Source organism: Eurytemora carolleeae, unplaced genomic scaffold, assembly GCF_000591075.1.
Source record: "Eurytemora carolleeae unplaced genomic scaffold, Eaff_2.0 scaffold364, whole genome shotgun sequence".
Taxonomy (NCBI): Eukaryota; Metazoa; Arthropoda; class Copepoda; order Calanoida; family Temoridae; genus Eurytemora; species Eurytemora carolleeae.
In genome coordinates, this window is record NW_019396261.1 from 103266 (window position 1) to 120846 (window position 17581).

Consider the following 17581-nt stretch of genomic DNA (forward strand, 5'->3'; position numbering starts at 1 on the left):
AGACCCAATAAACCCGGTGTATGAAATTTGACAAGTTATACATTTTGGCTTTTTGTCAGAATCTGCAAAACTTTGTTCAAAGGAATTGAGTTTTTGCCACAAACTCAAATCTTCTGATCCCAATATCTTTGCAACCTGATGGTGCAAACCTTTGATATTTCAAACTTAGCTTATTTAATCTTTAAGTATTAATAGTTTGAAATATCTAAGGTTTACGGCATTGGGTTACAAAGATATAGAGATTAGAAAATCAGAGTTTGTGGCAAAAACTCAACTCCTTTTCATATGTTTGAAATGCTTTCCTAATGTCTGCTTTATTTTACCGAAAGCTTAACAATCCGAAAGTGTGTGAAGGATTTTTCCATCAATTCCCAAGTTTCTTGGAACACTCTTTTTAATAGTTTATTTTCCGACTAAACTGCATTTTATAAGGAAAACTTATAATAATTCAGAACAAGTTTTTGTAAGTCAACTGATCATGGGCACATATAGCTAGTGCAATAAAGGGGAGTCTGAGTGCCTTGGCCTTAAAATACAACTGAAGGCTCACAGGAAACTCTTTTAACAAATCTGCGTCCACCTAAAACTCAGAATTTTCAGATGACAAACAAATGAACTTTTACAATATTCAGAATCAAAAGCTTAATTTAGTTCGTGAATGCTTACAGCGCACAGTCTATTTAAAACTTGGGGAAAAGTCCCATGAGAAAACAGCAGTTTTATAGGCGCGAATTTTACCCATTTTATACGATTTTATATATTTATTGCATGGTTTCTTTTAGCCCCATTATCGTATTCACTTAGTAGACATTTTGGATATTTTCAACTTTTTCTGAAAAGGAACTGAGTTCTTGCCACAAACTCAAATATTCTTTTCCCTTTATCTTGGCAACCCAATGTCGTAGACCTTAGATATTTAAAACTATTCTGCTAGATTAAATAATCTAAGTTTGAAATATCAAAGGTTTATACCTACTGGTTGCAGAGATATGGAAATAAGAAAATTTGAGGTTGGGGCAAAAACTCAATTCCTTTCTAATTTCTAAAATTCTATATTAGTAATTTTGTCCAAGTCCAAAATTGTGCACTTCAGAAAGATACGGCGCAGAAAATCGGTTAAAACTCATATATAAGAAGGGGAGGAGGGAGGGGGAACGGAATTATGTTCAAGCAAAACAATCAGCATCTAATGCATAGATGTGCAAAGGCAATTCAATAAAAATTGCATATTTTCTACGCAACATGTTCTGAAGTCTGGCTAATATTTTGTTACAGATATTTGAAGCCAGAAAACCAGGTGAATGCTCAGAAGTTGAAATGAAAATCGTAGTTTAGAAAGTTCAATGACTTGACTCAAGAGGTGAATGGATGTCCTTCACCAAAAGCCACAAGGCCGCTATATCCCCAAAAAGCGTTTTTTTGCTGCAGGGGCTTAAATTTTCCTAACAGTGGACAAAAAATAAGAAATCGCATTACGTAAGATACCTCGTCAAAAGAAATGTAATACATATATAAAAGTTTACTAGAAATTCCTTTAAAAACAGAGCAAAGACACATTTTCGCGAAGTTTCCAATTTTTTCATTTACTCTCTTTACAGTCTTTGTATTTCCTTACAATGTGTTATATTTTGTGCAACCCCTGAGTTCTAGTATTTTGTAGTAACCTTGAGCTTACTATAGCACTAGGTCAACGAACTTTTCCGTATTACGCAGTTTTTCTAAGCATTGTCCTTATTCTGCTCACTTTTAATCTAGCTAAAATTTACTTACATTTTTTTATCTTACTGTAAGACCCTCAATACTTAACTGTTCCAATTAATCTACCTAAGTCTAGTCAACTCTTCTAATTGCTTGTCTTTTCCACCCGTCGTCCTCCAAAGGTCTAGAAATTTCTTTATTTTTCACGATATTCGCAAAGAAGGTATTTTATTTATACTCTGTTTGAATTATAGGAGGCAGGCTTTCCTCATGTCTCGTTACAAATCCTCTCTTAAGATGGGAAACATTGAGAATTAAAAAGATTGTTCAAAAGAGGACTTGCGTTTGAAATTTCTGGTGGGGCATACATTTTAATATAATGCTTTCAATTTTTCACTTTATAAGTAAACCTAGAGAACCTTTAAGAAAATCTATTTTTCAAAAATCAATTTACTCTACTAAACTTGCTTCAGTTTTCTTAAAATGCCAAACTTGAAAAGTTTTCTCAGATATTTCCCAAATTATTAAACAATTTGGTGGTTTGCACTCGATCATCGATTTGGTAAAAGAAGAAATTTGATAGAAGTTGATCCATTTTTTTGGTAAGTTCTCTTATGCCGTGATAAGTGTCTTAACATTTTTAACTTAACTTATGAATAAGATTAAATTAGCGACTAAAATTTTCTTGAAAAGATTACATCTATGATTTTGGAAATTATGTTGAAATTTTCTACTTAGAACGCAGTATAATTATAACCGACACATATTTTATAAGTGGAAAGGGTGATGTGTGCAGGATATGAGAGGGGGGGTGGAGGATAGGAGAGGGGGGGGGGGATCGGTCCAAATGAAAAGGCCTCTTGGAATTTCCATGAAATCCATACCATGCATAATATTGTTATCAGTGTTATACGCAGTTTAATAATTGTTATGGACTATTAAAACCAGTATTTATGAATACTGAAAATAATTAATATGAAAAATAAAAATTCGATTATGAAAGAAGTGCTATTTTTTACATCTGTTTACTTGTCCATGCATACAAGCTATGCAGGCATTTATATTGTATATATAAACTTTAAAAATGTAAAAACACTAAAAGAATTTTTCCATAATTACAGGAACCGAATTTTTGATATTCAAACCTTTATATCTTTGCAGCCTAATAAAATGTAGTAGACCTTTGATATTCCAAAATATAAATTCTGGTATAGATCAAATAATATAAGTTTGAAATATCACAAGTTTGAATCATCAGGTTGCAATGATATAGGGATTAGAAAATTTGAGTTCGTGGCAATAACTCAGTTTTCTTTGATTGTAAAAACTTTTTATACAAAAATAATTTGGAAACCCATATGTGATTTTAAAAGTTGTGGCGTATGGCCGCCTCCTTTCCCCCGCCGCTGTCTAGACTTACACCCCCTCCTCTTCNCAAATGTATTATTGCGCCATATTACAGACTCGATAGTTATTAAGTTTAAATATTTTTTCTGTCAATACACTTTTTTAACAATTATTTTTGTTGAGCAAAAATCAAGCAACCCCAAGTTTACTGCATGTTGGTTGTTCATCCGATCACACAAGGGTTAGCCGGACAAAGAAGGTTAGAATTTATTCTTCAGGTCTTTTTACACAATAAACAATAAATGAAAATAATAATGATTTTGTGCATAATAAAAGGATATGATAAAGAGTACATAACGATGGCGCTCAGGTGTCAGGTATACACCAGTCAATAGGGTTGAGATTTAACCCTATCTCTGCTGGGGTACTTGAAAACCAGGATATGCTGGGGGTCAATTTGACCCTCCCTCTAAATCCCATGTTTGATGTTCAAATATGACAAATGATACATCATTGGAAATCTCTTGTGCTCTACTTTTCGAATCTGCAAAAAAATTTGCAAATTTGCAAAAATTGAATTTTTATTGCAAAATCCAGTTATATAGTAAATTTCACCCGTCAATTTTCACATAAAAAGTTTACTCATTTCAAATCTGGTCTTCCCAGGCATGCTGATTGTTAAATTAGCTATTTATCTACAGATTATTTGTTTCCTGTTTTCTAGTCATTTTCACGTGAATTGGAAAGAGATCTAATGCAAAAATTTGAATTTAGTTTCAAAGACAAAAGGCAGGGAGCGCATATTTAGGTTTGTTTTTAGATGGTATTCTAAAATTAAAAAAGAAATATAATATATTTTTAAAACTTTTTTACGTATCTAATGTATAGCTCAATTTCCGGTAGAGTATTCAAGGCTCCCCCTAAAATTGTTGAGATTCTGGCAAAATATTTCAAGACGTTGTTCCGAAAAAATATTCCAAATAAATGTTCCTAAAATTTCCTTTTTTGGTACGTAAACCGAAAATCAAAATTCCGGTGGAAGCCCTACATGCGAGATTGTTCAATCAATCCTTGCAATGTTATATAAGTAGACTTAACTTGCTTACTGCATGTATTGTATAGATTAAATCGTACACTACGCGACTCCCTTCTCAGATATGTAAAGAGAAACATTTCTTGCGTAGAGTCAAATATCACGTTGTGAGCCGATCAAAAGGAATATTGCTCGAAGCGGGATGAACTGAAGCAGAGGATATGTAATTTGAAGAATGACAAATCCAAAGGCAAATAGGCTAGGGAAACACTCTTTCCAACCACACACAGATAGATGAGAACTTCTTGAAAATGTATATTTCAGTAACGAGGTTTCCTACAAAATACAAATTGTTATTGGCGTACATACATATATAAATAATAATTGTTAATAAAGATTAAACAGTTGAAGGTTTTTATCAATAAATGAGTATTGGAATTCTAGGTTTTGTAGGTTTCGCAGGATTGGAGATTTTAGGTTTAGTAGGTTTAGCAGGATTTGGGGTTCATATTTTATTGCTGTTGTGAATCGATAAATAAAGGGTTTAAAGGCACTGTTGTGAACTGCTTAGTAAAAAAAGGTTTAAAAGGTACTGTTGTGAATTAGGTATATGGAACTTACAATCTAGAAAACTGTGTTAGGCCGAAAAGTTGTTTGAACTGAAGTCTAAAGCAATTTAATTCTTCTGAAAATAAATATTCGTCTGGTTAAATAAGTTCACTGTTTGATTGCAAATGATTCACTGAAAATTATGTTTAAATGGGTTCTTTTAATGCACTTAAAGTTTTATTAGCTCCATAAGGTTATTGTTTATGTTTATGCAAAATCCTTGGCAATGTTTGGTTTGGTGGGTGGACGGAGGGTTCAACGGAGATACAGTTTGACGGAGACGACCTTACAACAGGGGAAATTTGAGGGATATGGTTCACACACGTGTCTCACATTCTACCTACAGCATAATTTCAATGATTCAGTCATATAGAAATGAATGTTTTGAAAACCTCTCTTTAAATCTTACGACTTTACACTTCAAGAAAAAAATGAAAAAATTTACTTTGTTTACACCTCCGGCTTTCGAAAAAATTGTTTTTACTCTTCTGTCAGGTGCCTACATGGGGGGGGGGCAGTAGTCCTCTCGCCCCTTCCCTGGGATTTATCGGCAAAGGTTAAAATAAGGGTTTGGTGGGTAAAAAATGATCTTGAACTCAATTTCAAAGGGGTGTTTTCCCCCTTAGAAATGTTACTTATTATAGCTATATGCATTATACAAGTGTTTGGCATGTCTTCCCGCAACCCCTATGAAGATCAGGGTGAGATTACATCAGGAGATGATTAAGGGAGAATATTGAGGACGGAAGACTAATGGATAGTCTTTAGGAGACTACTCAGGACTTCAGAGAGTAATACAGAACTATAACCTTATCTTTGAAACCTGAACCTACCTATATATACATTTCGTTATAGTCACCTAACCATATTATTGGTCAGTTTAATCTTTATCTGTACCTTTATACCTAAATATAGTTAGTTGAATATAGACTCTGTTTACGGACAATTAGAACTACCATTGCTAGGGGTAGAGAGTAAAGAGTCTGATAGCCTTCTGTGTAGATAAATGCACACTTAGACCTACAATTTCTTGGTAGAGAGGATAGAGATTGATAGCTTTGTGTGTGGGTAGATTCACACTTAGACCTACCAGTGTTCGGTAGAGGGTGGGATAGTGTTTGATAGCTTTGTGTGTCAATAAATACACACTTCTGGCGCTCACTAGATTGACAGAAAGAGTTCCAAAAATAACTAACTATATTTTTACGTAAATGTACGAGGTTAAAAATGTTTATATTATTACACATGGTTATGTATACGTGGCTTGGTAAACTCCCCCTAGTCTTCTAGCTGCTGTGGAGGATTCATAGTCTAGGACAACTTTCATAGCCGCCACAGTAGTCTCCCCAGAAGGATGGCGGAGAAATGGCGGAGCCGATTCTTCTATCTCTTGAAAATCTGTGAGGATTCCGTCGTTCAGGTATAGGTTGCGGAAGAACCTGGGGAATGATCTGGAACCTAACCTTCTTGGGTGATCTGGTGGCGGAGGACGGCGGAGGATCTGAAGGATTAGCCGCTGGAGTAAGTCTTGGTCTTCCTCGAGGCGGAGGGAGCACAGGAGTAACAGGAGCATCACTGAAAACAGGCTTCAGGCGATCTACGGAGACTACATCCTGCTTGGAACCAATCTGGAGGCGGAAGTATTTGCCTTGCCAATCTATAACCAGGTAAGGGCCTCGATAACATGGTGCCAAGGATGATATAACTGCATCCTCATGAACAAACACGTACTTAGCTGACATAAGAGCTGAAGGCAGTTGAACCAGAGGTACAGGACGAACATGATGAGGCGGAGGAACGGCGAATCCATCAATGGCTCTGTCAACTTTCCTGAGGAAGGCATCAGGAAGTAGCTCTGGAATATCTACAAGTTCACCAGGTAGGGTCAAAGGAGAACCATAAACAGTCTAGGAAACTGAGAGGCCAGTGTCATCTTTGGGAGTGGCTCTCAAACCCAAGAGAACTAGAGGAAGATGAGAAACCCAATCGGAACCGGCTAACCTGGCTCGTAGAGAAGATTTCAGACTCCTGTGGAACCTTTCGACCATTCCATTACTCTGAGGATGTAAGGAGGTCATAGTGGAGGCTGAGATTCCCAAAATAGAACAAACTCCAGTCCAACTTTGTCTCAAGCTGTTCGAGCAACTACACAGTATTTTTCATCCTGGTGTCAGAGCCTCCAGGAGATTGATCTCATCAAGATTTGTTTGGCCAGGAATGTCCAGAGATGTCGGTTCATGGGCAAAATCATGTATTCCGTGCCAAAAATCCAAGATTTCATCTCATGTTCATTCCACAGTTCCATCTATTCCAATTCCAACCCGGAGATTTTCTCACGTTCATGTGGATCTTGTTGGTCCTCTGCCATCAAGTCAAGGCTACTTGTATCTTCTCACCATGATTGACAGAACTATGAGATGGCCAGAGGCCGTTCCTTTGTCCTCCATCTCTGCTGAGTCTTGTGTTTGTCCTTTCGTCTCAACCTGGATATCAAGATTCGGAGTTCCTGAAGTTCTCACTTTGGACAGAGGTTCTCAGTTCACGTCTTCTATTTGGACTGGAGTTTGTTCTATTTTGGGAATCTGAGCCTCCACTACAACCTCCTTACATCCTCAGAGTAACAGAATGGTTGTAAGGTTCCACAGGAGTCTGAAATCTTCTCTACGAGCCAGGTTAGCAGGTTCCGATTGGGTTCCTCATCTTCCTCTAGGTCTCTTGGGTTTGAGAGCCACTCCCAAAGATGACACTGGCCTCTCAGTTTCCGAGGCTGTTTACGGTTCTCCTTTGACCCTACCTGGTGAACTTGTAGATGTTCCGGATTACTTCCTGATGCCTTCCTCAGGAAAGTTGACAGAGCTATTGATGGATTCGCCGTTCCTCCACCTCATCATGTTCGTCCTGTTCCTCCAGTTCAACTGCCTTCAGCTCTTATGTCAGCTAAGTATGTGTTTGTTTGTGAGGATGCAGTTATATCATCCTTGGCACTTAAACTTAAACTTAAACTTTGTTTATCCTTTGCTAAAAAATGTCTAAAATCTCAAATGCATTCTTCCCTATTTTTGACAAATTTGACTGAGTATTGCATCTTGAAATATCACAAAGTCTAATGATTATTCAATTATTGACTCATTATACTAAATCCATCTTAAAATCACTCATTAACCAACTTTGTGATATTTTAAGATGCAATACTCAGTCAAATTTGTCAAAAATTTCATTGTAAAACAGTTAAAGAATTCAACACACAAAATATTAATCTTAAGTAGAATTGAAAAAATGGTTTGAGTTGTGCTTTTTTGTGTGACGCGGCTGGATTTTTAAAATCACACTTTAAAGGCCCTAAATATACCATTTAAAAAAGTAGTTTTTTCCCGGAAGAGTCAAATGTGGTGGTACGGAAGGGGAAATAGTGGTGGCTCATGGCTGCGGGAAGAGAAAAAAGATAATATGTGGCACGGAAGGGGAAATAGTGGTGGCTCATGGCCGCCTGCCTTCCCCCGCTCGTCATACCAGTACAGGTGCCTCTTGTTATTCTATAGTATATATATTCTGAGGGTGATTTATATGTTTTATCATCACAACTAAAATTTTGCTGGCACTGATTTGTGATTATAAAATGGTTAAATTAAAGAATTCCTGCAAACAAAAGTCATATATTTTAAATGCATGAATTAAATCTAGAGTTTCCTCTCTTTTGGTTTAGGTTTCTACACATAATATCAATTGGAGAAGTAACTGAAACGTGTATCATACTTTGGTAGTTATATAATTCTTCATTGTCTACGGATCAGTTTTTGCTGAAGTTTCCTGAAATGAGACCTTTTCAGGTACTGTGCCAGGTTTCTCCTCAGAATACTTACTAAGACCAACTTCTCGTAAAGGGTGCCTTCCACATGCCCACTCATGTGACGTTCCTGAACCTTTCATTTCATTTCATTTTGTACGACAGCAAAACATAATGAGATAATGTTAATGATGAAGCTCATTAGAATTAAAACAGTTCTTATAAAATGATATAATATTAATGAAAAAAGTTCTAAAAAGTTAAAAGCCAAGCAAAATTTCTTGTTCGGTTTTAAAATTAGATGTCGTATTTATGTAGATATAGGTCAAACTGTCTTTGCTCATTTTCGGGAGGTCGAACACAGCGTTAAGATTTCTGTCTGTCTGTTTGCCTTTTTTTCAATCAACTCTTATGTTAATTTTATATAATATCATATATCATATATACATTTTTCATTACGCCAACTGATGAATTGAGCCAAACTGAAGAGTCCTAATAGGACGAAACACTGTGTCTATTGATATATTTGTATATATATATATATATATACATATGTTAGCTATAGCTGGCCAAACTGCTGGACTAAATGACTAAATGAGGGAACACATGGATACCTTGGGGGTAACATAGTCTAAAAAAAATCGATTTTTTTAATTCGAAATTTCTAAAATTCGATTAGCAACGCTGGGCACTTGAGCTAAAATCATGATTTAAGACTAAGCGCGGGTAAACGGCGGGAGTAACTATAATTATAAATCTATATAATAAAGCTCTTCGCGCATATTCATATTTATATATTTATTTTTAAACTTCACATTTTATCAAAAAACAATCATACTGAACATTATGTTTTACACTGCATGACGATCCTCAGTAGTCAAAATTCTTTGATATTTATGTTTATATATATTATCTACGGCTGCCTAAACGGCTGGACCGAATTGGCTGATTTTTTTGTATGGAACCCAAGGGAGCATGGATATATAATAGAATGGATATATCATAGACAAGGTTTGATGTCATTTTATGGCTGGGGTGTCATGCAGTACGTTAGACATTGGACCCGGGACTTTCAATTTGTCCTTGGTTTTCGTAAAGATAAAAGTTGTCAAAAGAGTAAAGAAAAACATTGTAAGTCTTAAATATTTTGTAAAATTTGGCCTCTTTTCTTTTTTCCTTATAATTGTTAACCTTGTTAATATGTTATATACTTTAAATTTTAGACAAATTTCACAATATCTCAGTCAATTCTTAAAGTACAAAAACAGCAGACCACATTTCAGAAATTTTAAAACAAGAACCTTTGATGCTACCCAACTCATCGGAGGCAAAGTTATGTTTACAAGATTTTAGTTGCAGTATCTCATTTCTGCTTACTCCAGGGCCCAAGATCTACCAAAGTTCTTCTCTGATTTGAACCCTTAACTACACCTTAAACATTTTTAAAAGTACAACTTATTTTTATTGAATGAACGATAGCCAGAATAAAAATTTGTTAAAGTGAAACCTAGTAGTGCTATGCAGAGATTCGAAAAATTTCCCAAAATACAGCTGTGAAGCACACCCACAAAATTACATGTACACTGGCCCAGAATACTGTAGATCGATAGATAGAATTTCATCTATAGGCGGGCCGTGCATGGGAGTGACAAGGCAAAAAAATGAAACTATTTTTCTTTCTTAAAAATTCGAATTATCTTTTCTTAATTTTTTGTCATTTTCATTTCAAGGGCAACCTCAGGCACTTCAGATAGTGTTTAATATTAGAACAGCGAGCACATTAGGTTTAAGAGTAATTCTACTTTATAAAAGTGCCAATAAAAATCAATTAGAAGCACGTTCTTAGAAAGCGGAAACACAAAATCTGGATAAGGTCAAGATAAGGATAAAAACACCAGTTAAACGTAAAAAAAATGATTTTCATTTAAGGTATACACATTTTCGTCACTGTGCTCCAAATGCAGGCATTTCTCATGAGTAGAAACTTCACATTGTAGCAAACAGGCATTTCTCAAAAACCTTTTCACAATATGTCTTCAGGTTTCTGAAAATGGAATAAACTTAGATAAAATCAAAGTTCACTGTAGTTCAAGAAAATGTAAGCTTACAGTATAGTCAGATTGAACACACAAAAATACCGTGGACGGCTGTGAACAAACATGTGAGCCGTTACTTTTGTTACAGAAAGTTTCCCTATTGTTTTTAAAACGTGTGCTTGAAGTCTGACCTCAGATGACAGGCAATGTGGGGATCAATACAGATAAAAAAGGTACATGAGAGCAAGACGTACTTAAATAATCTAGGTTCTCAATTAACAAAGTCATTTCCCATTTTTATACTTGACAATAATACAAAAGAAAACCCGTAATCGAAATAGTTATTAAATAAAAAAAAAACTACAAGTCAATTTTTACTTACAAAAATTCTTCTTTTATAACAACTGATTTTATCTTAAAATCTTCAATCGGGATTTCACTACCAGCTTTAACCTTTAATCATTAATTTATTTATTTGTCATTAATTCATATAACAAATAATAAGACCTAGCTAATGTGTCAGATTTTGTTCATGTAGCTTTTTTGGAACTTTCTGTCTTAAAAGTTTTTTTAAGAAAAAATATCTTTTTTGTGAGTGCATTGTGTATAGGGATGTTAACGTTTTCATTTTTTAGAAATACGACCGTTTTGTTTCGTTTTCCGATCGTTTTAAAAACTATCGTTTTTTTAAAAAGTTTTTAAAACGATTGTTTTTAAAATGATCGGAAAACGAAACAAAAAACGATCAGGAAAACGAAAATAACGATCGTTTAATGATCGTTTTCAAAAACGATTAACAACCCTAATTGTGTACGGTGTAAGCTAATACATATCAGTGGGGAGGGCCTCTGGGTGTAACCAGTTTGACTCACAAGTCACAATTTTACTCTTAAGCTTTTAATGACATCTGGCGAAGCTACAATAATCTCCAGACACGCTCTTCGCATTTTTAGAATCTAAAGAGAAAAATTGAAGTTGGCCAAGTTGACCCTTAATGTAAAGTTTATTTACTCTTCTTTTAATTACGCCTCCAGGGTCCGAAACGTAAGACATTCATTATCGAAAACCCGGTTTCAGTTTTGTAAATATGTACCAATATTTTTGTTAAGAAATATTTTTTCATGTGGTTTCTTTACATTTTATTTTTGTTTTCTAATTTCTTAAATTAAATATACACAAATGAATATTTATAAAATAATGAGATATAATATACCCCAAAAAGGAAACTCGAGAGTTTCGTTTTAACTTTCCTACTCTAGAAACTTCACACACCTATTTCTTTCTTATTCGTAGACGTACAAAATATTCAAAATTTTGAGCGACCAATAACCTTTAAATTTTTGACGGCAATAGGACACAAACACACAGACAAGCCAAATAAACATAGAAGACACTAGACATGGTTGGGTTCTAAATATAATTTTTGGTTTAAAATCCTGCTCCTTTAATTCATAAAGATTAAAAATTTAACAGATTTTCCTATTTCAATTTCTTAAAAAAGTGTTCCGGGAGTTTTGACGTTTATTGGATACAAAAGAAAACAGGCAGATATATATAAATATACATGTTTAGCTGAAATACTGTTATTTCAATTTACATTTTAAAGGGACAGTAAAGGGAAAATGAAAGGGGGTATAGGCTGAAAGCTAATCACTTTAGCTCTTGATCGCGACCCATGAAAGTTATATCTGATGTTTCTGTCTCGAGAAACTGATATAAAACTGTGTTAAAATTACACGAAAATTCATATATGTAAAATTTTGAAAATCTGAAACTTAAATCACGTGACCAGAACTATCACCAATGGCAGAGAAGTATACTGGTCACGTGTCTCCGCCTGTATCACGTGACCACTTTACTGCACTGCCATTGGTGGAATTTCTGGTCAAGTAATACAGACGTAAAAATAATATTATGAATGAAATCTATTGAAAATAGAAATAACAAATATATAAGTAAACCTAATTTACAATTAGCTTTCTCTGGGATATCATCGTTTTCAGATTGGTTGCTTATTTGCTGAATATGATCTGTTTAAACCTACTACTTTTATACAAAATTCTATATATATTAATTTTCGTATAATTTTAACACAGTTGTATATCAGTTTCTCGAGACAGGAACATCAGATAAAACTTTCATGGGCCGCGATCAAGAGCTAAAGTGATTAGCTTTCAGCCTATACCCCCTTTCATTTTTCCTTTACTGTCCCTTTAATCTAATTGATGAGGTAAAAAATGTGCTATTGCAGCACTGTAATTTTAATATATACAACTAAATTTCAACTAAACAAGATCAGTAGAGATGATCTTTTACCATTAACAACCCGAGCCAATATGAACTTTTGGTTCCAATTCTTAATATACTAATATAATAGTATTCAATATGTTTCTCCTAAGAGATTTATTTACGCACTCGATGATATTCTTTAAAAAGTTAAATTATACTCCGTTTAATCCAGAAATTCTTTTTAAACCGAGCTCTGGTCGGAATTGATAAATTAAATAGCGCAAAGGAGTTCAGCTATGTTCGGCTAAATTTTAAATATATCGCTAAGCCGCTGAGATCCACTTTAATCAGTGCAGTCGAGTAGTTTAATCAGACGTGCCTAGTTAAACCTATTTTTGCTATTTAAGTATTTCGACCAGTAAACCATATATGCCTTCTATATCTTTAAAAACATTTAATAAAAATCTGTTTTAAAAGTGTCTTGAAACCAAAAAATGAGCATGTCAAATATTGGGAGGGGGGGGGGGGGCAGATACAAGATAAATGGTCGGCCAGGAATTAAACATAGGCACTTGTAACTAGGGATGTTAACGTTTTCATTTTTTTGAAAAACTATAGTTTTTTTCGTTTTCCTTTCGTTTTTTGTTTCGTTTTCCGATCATTTTAAAAACTATCGTTTTTTAAAAAGTTTTAAAACGATTGTTTTTAAAATGATCGGAAAACGAAACAAAAAACGATAGGAAAACGAAAAAAACGATCGTTTAATGATCGTTTTTAACCCTACAGTAGGACAGTATGGGCAGTTGTAAGAATGTTGGGGGTAAATATTAAATATGCCCACAAATTAGTGTAAAACCCCACTAAAAAGGCCTGCAGAATAAAGAGTATAGTTTTCTTAATAGAATAAGTCACTGAAACACTGTAAATTACTTTAGAAACTATAGAAACTGTAGAAAATTAGGTCATACTATGAAAACGCTATCATTAAAAAAACGCTACCCTATAAAAACGCTACCTTACAAAAACGCTACATATGCTATAATTTGCTACACATTTATTTTAAAGTTTATTTCAAAGGAATTGACTCTTTGCTACAAACTCTGATTTTCTAATCCCAATATCTTTGGAACCCAATGTCGTGAACCTTTGATATTTCAAACTTATATTTTTTGATCTAACAAAAGTCATAGTTTGAAATTTCAAAGGTTTATACGACTTTGGAATCCGAAGATATTGGGATTAGAAAATCAGAGTTTGTGGCAAAGAGTCAATTCCTTTATGATGTTTTAGAAATAAATTTGAGATCTGAATAATTCAGAGGCCGGTTCATTTTATATCTAAACATTCTCGTTGTACATTATAAAATAACAAGTTCGTCACAAACTATTATATCTCTTTCAAAGATTTCAAAAACAAGGATCTAGAAAATATCTCGTACAATTAAATTTGAAAAAACACCAGTTTTACGCATTCTCTTTATAAATTCATCTTTATTATCCAGATTATTCTCTCTGTTTCAGATTGTTCTATAGATAATTTGATGTTTAACCTTCACCATACTTTTCATATACAGTGTACAAGCTAAGTTAATAATTAAACTTACAACTACAGAAAATGAATTTATTTATTTTTCTCCATATATTCAAAAAGCAACATATTAAAATATATTTATGAAAAAATCATCTATAAAAACGAACCACTTTAAAACTTAAAAGATTACATTTTTTCTTATATTATTTTCTGAGTAAACAATTTCAAGAACCTAAAAACTTTGAAAAATAAAAACAGGATTAAACAAGATTATCAGCATCTGATTATATAAATGAGAAAAATTCAACGAAGATGTTGAATCAGATTTGTCCTCCAGTGCATGCAAACGTCCTCTCTCCCTCTCGTCCACAGCTAAACTGTCCGTGTGACAGTAAGTTTCTCAATTTCACTGTACCGTCCCGTCTTTCCCCACTCTCCGTCATTTGCATCGGGACTTCCCCTAAACCAAACGACCCCCCCCCCTTCTTTTGGGCGAACCATTGAACCGGCGCGGTGCGGCATTTTGCGCACGTTTCACCCGCAAATCGACTCTCAACCGGCGGGCTTCAAATTCTCTATAAGGGATAGACAAACAGTGAGTTTTGATCATTACGTGTTTACAAGTCGGAGGGCTAAGAACACAGTTCCAACTGTTATAAAGTTTAAGAAAAGGAGAAAGTTACGAGTTTACAGAATGGGTGTCACGGAGCAACTTATCATGTTCGTTCTTGAACAGTTTACATTCACCACAGCAGTTTTATTTTTCACATTTCTATTTGTCATCTACATAACAAAATATTTCCTCTACCTTCGATCTCTACCCCCTGGACCTACTGGGATACCAATTTTTGGTTCTTTGCTTAGTTTTAAGAAACCGTTCCACCTGCAGATGTACGATTTTGCCCAACAGTATGGAAAACTGATGAGTGTCAGGATGGGATCACAGTTGGTTGTTGTAATCAACGATGTTAATTTACTCAAGAAAGCTTTTTCTCAACACGAATTTACGGCTAGACCAAAATCTGTTCTAGACTCCATCTGCCAAGGATATGGTAAATTAAATTTCAATTCTTTTTGCCAAATCGAATATTTTGATGGTTTTGTATTGACATTTACTAACTTGAATTTTATTCTAGGTTTAATTACCTCAGACGGAGCGCTTTGGAAGTCTCAGCGAAGTTTTATTCACAAGCACAAGTTTGGTTTAAAATTCTGGGGTAACATTGGAGATCAAATGGAACAGAGAGTTTCACATGAGGTCCTTTGTTGTCTTACAGCAATCCACAATGGATCAAAATACACTGAGGATGTGGGAACCAAAAATCTAGGAATTGATCCCTCTGCATATTTATCCTGCTCCATTAGCAATGTTATCTGTTCCATTATCATGAGTACTAGGTTTAAGCATGGAGAAGAGAGATTTAAACAGTTTATACAATTCTTTGACGAGGGCTTCCGATTGTTTAAACTGACGGGAGTTATGATGTTTCTTCCGTTCATAAAAATGTTCCCAGCTATGTCGGAGGTGTGTAACAAGCTGAAAAAAAATAGAGAAGAACTTTTAAACTTTGTCGCTGAAATAATTGAAGAGCATAAGAGAAGTCTTGACTCTAAGTCTCCCAGAGACCTAGTGGATTCTTATCTACTGGAGATTGAGAAAACAAGAGAAAACGGGACTACAGAAGAGGTTTTCCAGTCTAAGGAACCTGAAGTTCAACTCCAACAGGTTCTTGTTGATCTTTTCTCTGCCGGGTTTGAAACTGTCAAGACTACTTTGCTTTGGACGATTATCCACATGCTCCGGAACCCGGAGATCAAAAGAAAAGTTCAGGAAGAATTGGAGAGGGTTGTTGGCGGGAACAGACTGCCATGTCTTGATGATATGTCTCGATTAAACTACTCTAGAGCTTGCATTTACGAATCCATGAGAAGATCGCTTGCAGTTCCTTTGGGAACCACTCATTCAAATACCAGGTAAAGATTTAAATCTAATTATTTCATTAAAATTAATGTTCTTGCTATTTCAACCTAACTCCCCCCCCCTCCCATTTGGTTCCAACCTGCAAAAGTTCTTACCTCCCTCCCCCTTGTGCCAATAATGGGTTGATCCACGCTGTGTAGTATCCTTGACCCCTGCCACAGTTCATTCCTCTCAACCTTGAGTTATATAGTTGCTCGTTCTTACCCTTATCTCCGTTACAGGCCTGTCTCGTTAGAAGGACACACCATCCCTGAGAACAGCCACGTAGTTCCCAACCTTTACGCTATCCACATGGACCCTGAGGCCTGGGAGAACCCAGAGGAGTACAACCCGGAAAGGTTTCTTGACTCAGAGGGGAACCTTGTAAAGCCAAAGCAGTTTATCCCATTCGGCACAGGACAAAGGATGTGCCTAGGTGATAAATTGGCAGAAACTGAACTTCAGCTTTTTTTTACATCCATACTTCATGTTTTCGACATTGAAGCAATCGGAGATGTTCCATCTCTCGATGGGAACCTCGGTGCAACGCTCACCCCGAATCAGTTCAATGTAAATTTTGTGGAAAGGAATCTCGATGCTTTAATATCTGCCAACACTAAAGCTAAACCTACTTATTCTCAATTTATGAGAACTTATGGCTAATTTATTGCACTATAGTTTTTACAAATAATTATTTGAATGAGCCTTGAACGGACTGTAGACTTAATTTAGAGTGACTCTTATTTATAAAATATCCTGTCAGATTCACTAATGATTTATCATATGATTTAAACAATTGTCTGGACAAAAATGATTGAGTTATCCTTGGCTTTATATATGAAAATCTTAAATTGTTTTCTTTCTTTATTATATGAATCGGGCATAAAACGCTTTATGCTGAGGGTCCCTTTAAATTTGGTGGATGGCCCTTTTCGGTCATTCCAAGACATCTAGTCAAAGTATTGTACAAACTTAGTTGTGTAAAGTTTAACCCTGTTATGTACAACAATGGTATTATTACACACTGAATGAAGGAGCTTAAATCTTACAAGAATATTCTTTCTGTTTTAAAACATCCCTTAAAGTATTAATAAAGTATACATCTTATTTTATTGACAAGTTTCTGTTTAAGTAAGTAAGTAGAACTGAAGGAACCAGTAGGAAAGGAAAAAGCATGTATGTATGTTTGTCAGCTAAAAAGAGCAGCCCTCAAAATACAAGCAAAATACAATTATGATCACTGCATTAGCATCATTTCAGAGTTTCCCAACATTTCTAATTTCTAATTTCTAAACTTAAAAATATTGTATTGTATTGTATTGTTTTAGGCCCATCTTCTATTTCAACTTTTAATT

At 34.8% G+C, this 17581-nt stretch overlaps 2 protein-coding genes across 2 annotated transcripts; one reads left to right on the top strand and one right to left on the bottom strand.

The window, feature by feature from the left end:
- Positions 1–5991: 5991 nt before the first annotated feature.
- On the bottom strand, positions 5992–6765 carry LOC111699589 (uncharacterized). Its single transcript, XM_023470292.1, has 2 exons — positions 6689–6765; positions 5992–6517 (listed from the first exon to the last, which is right to left on the bottom strand). Exons 1-2 carry the CDS (start codon positions 6763–6765, stop codon positions 5992–5994), a joined length of 603 nt encoding a protein of 200 aa, XP_023326060.1.
- Positions 6766–14867: 8102 nt separating this feature from the next.
- On the top strand, positions 14868–17338 carry LOC111699598 (cytochrome P450 18a1). Its single transcript, XM_023470304.1, has 3 exons — positions 14868–15318; positions 15403–16240; positions 16469–17338. The coding sequence occupies exons 1-3, from the start codon at positions 14961–14963 to the stop codon at positions 16887–16889; spliced, it is 1617 nt and encodes a 538-aa protein (XP_023326072.1). The 5' UTR covers positions 14868–14960; the 3' UTR covers positions 16890–17338.
- The last annotated feature ends 243 nt before the right edge of the window (positions 17339–17581 follow it).

Coding starts and splice junctions, on each gene's coding strand:
- LOC111699589 (XM_023470292.1), bottom strand. CDS start 6,765: ATGACCTCCTTACATCCTCAGAGTAATGGAATGGTCGAAAGGTTCCAC. Junction 6,518..6,688: donor AAATCTTCTCTACGAGCCAG/GTTAGCCGGTTC, acceptor TGCCTTCCTCAG/GAAAGTTGACAGAGCCATTG.
- LOC111699598 (XM_023470304.1), top strand. CDS start 14,961: ATGGGTGTCACGGAGCAACTTATCATGTTCGTTCTTGAACAGTTTACA. Junction 15,319..15,402: donor CTCCATCTGCCAAGGATATG/GTAAATTAAATT, acceptor ATTTTATTCTAG/GTTTAATTACCTCAGACGGA. Junction 16,241..16,468: donor ACCACTCATTCAAATACCAG/GTAAAGATTTAA, acceptor TCTCCGTTACAG/GCCTGTCTCGTTAGAAGGAC.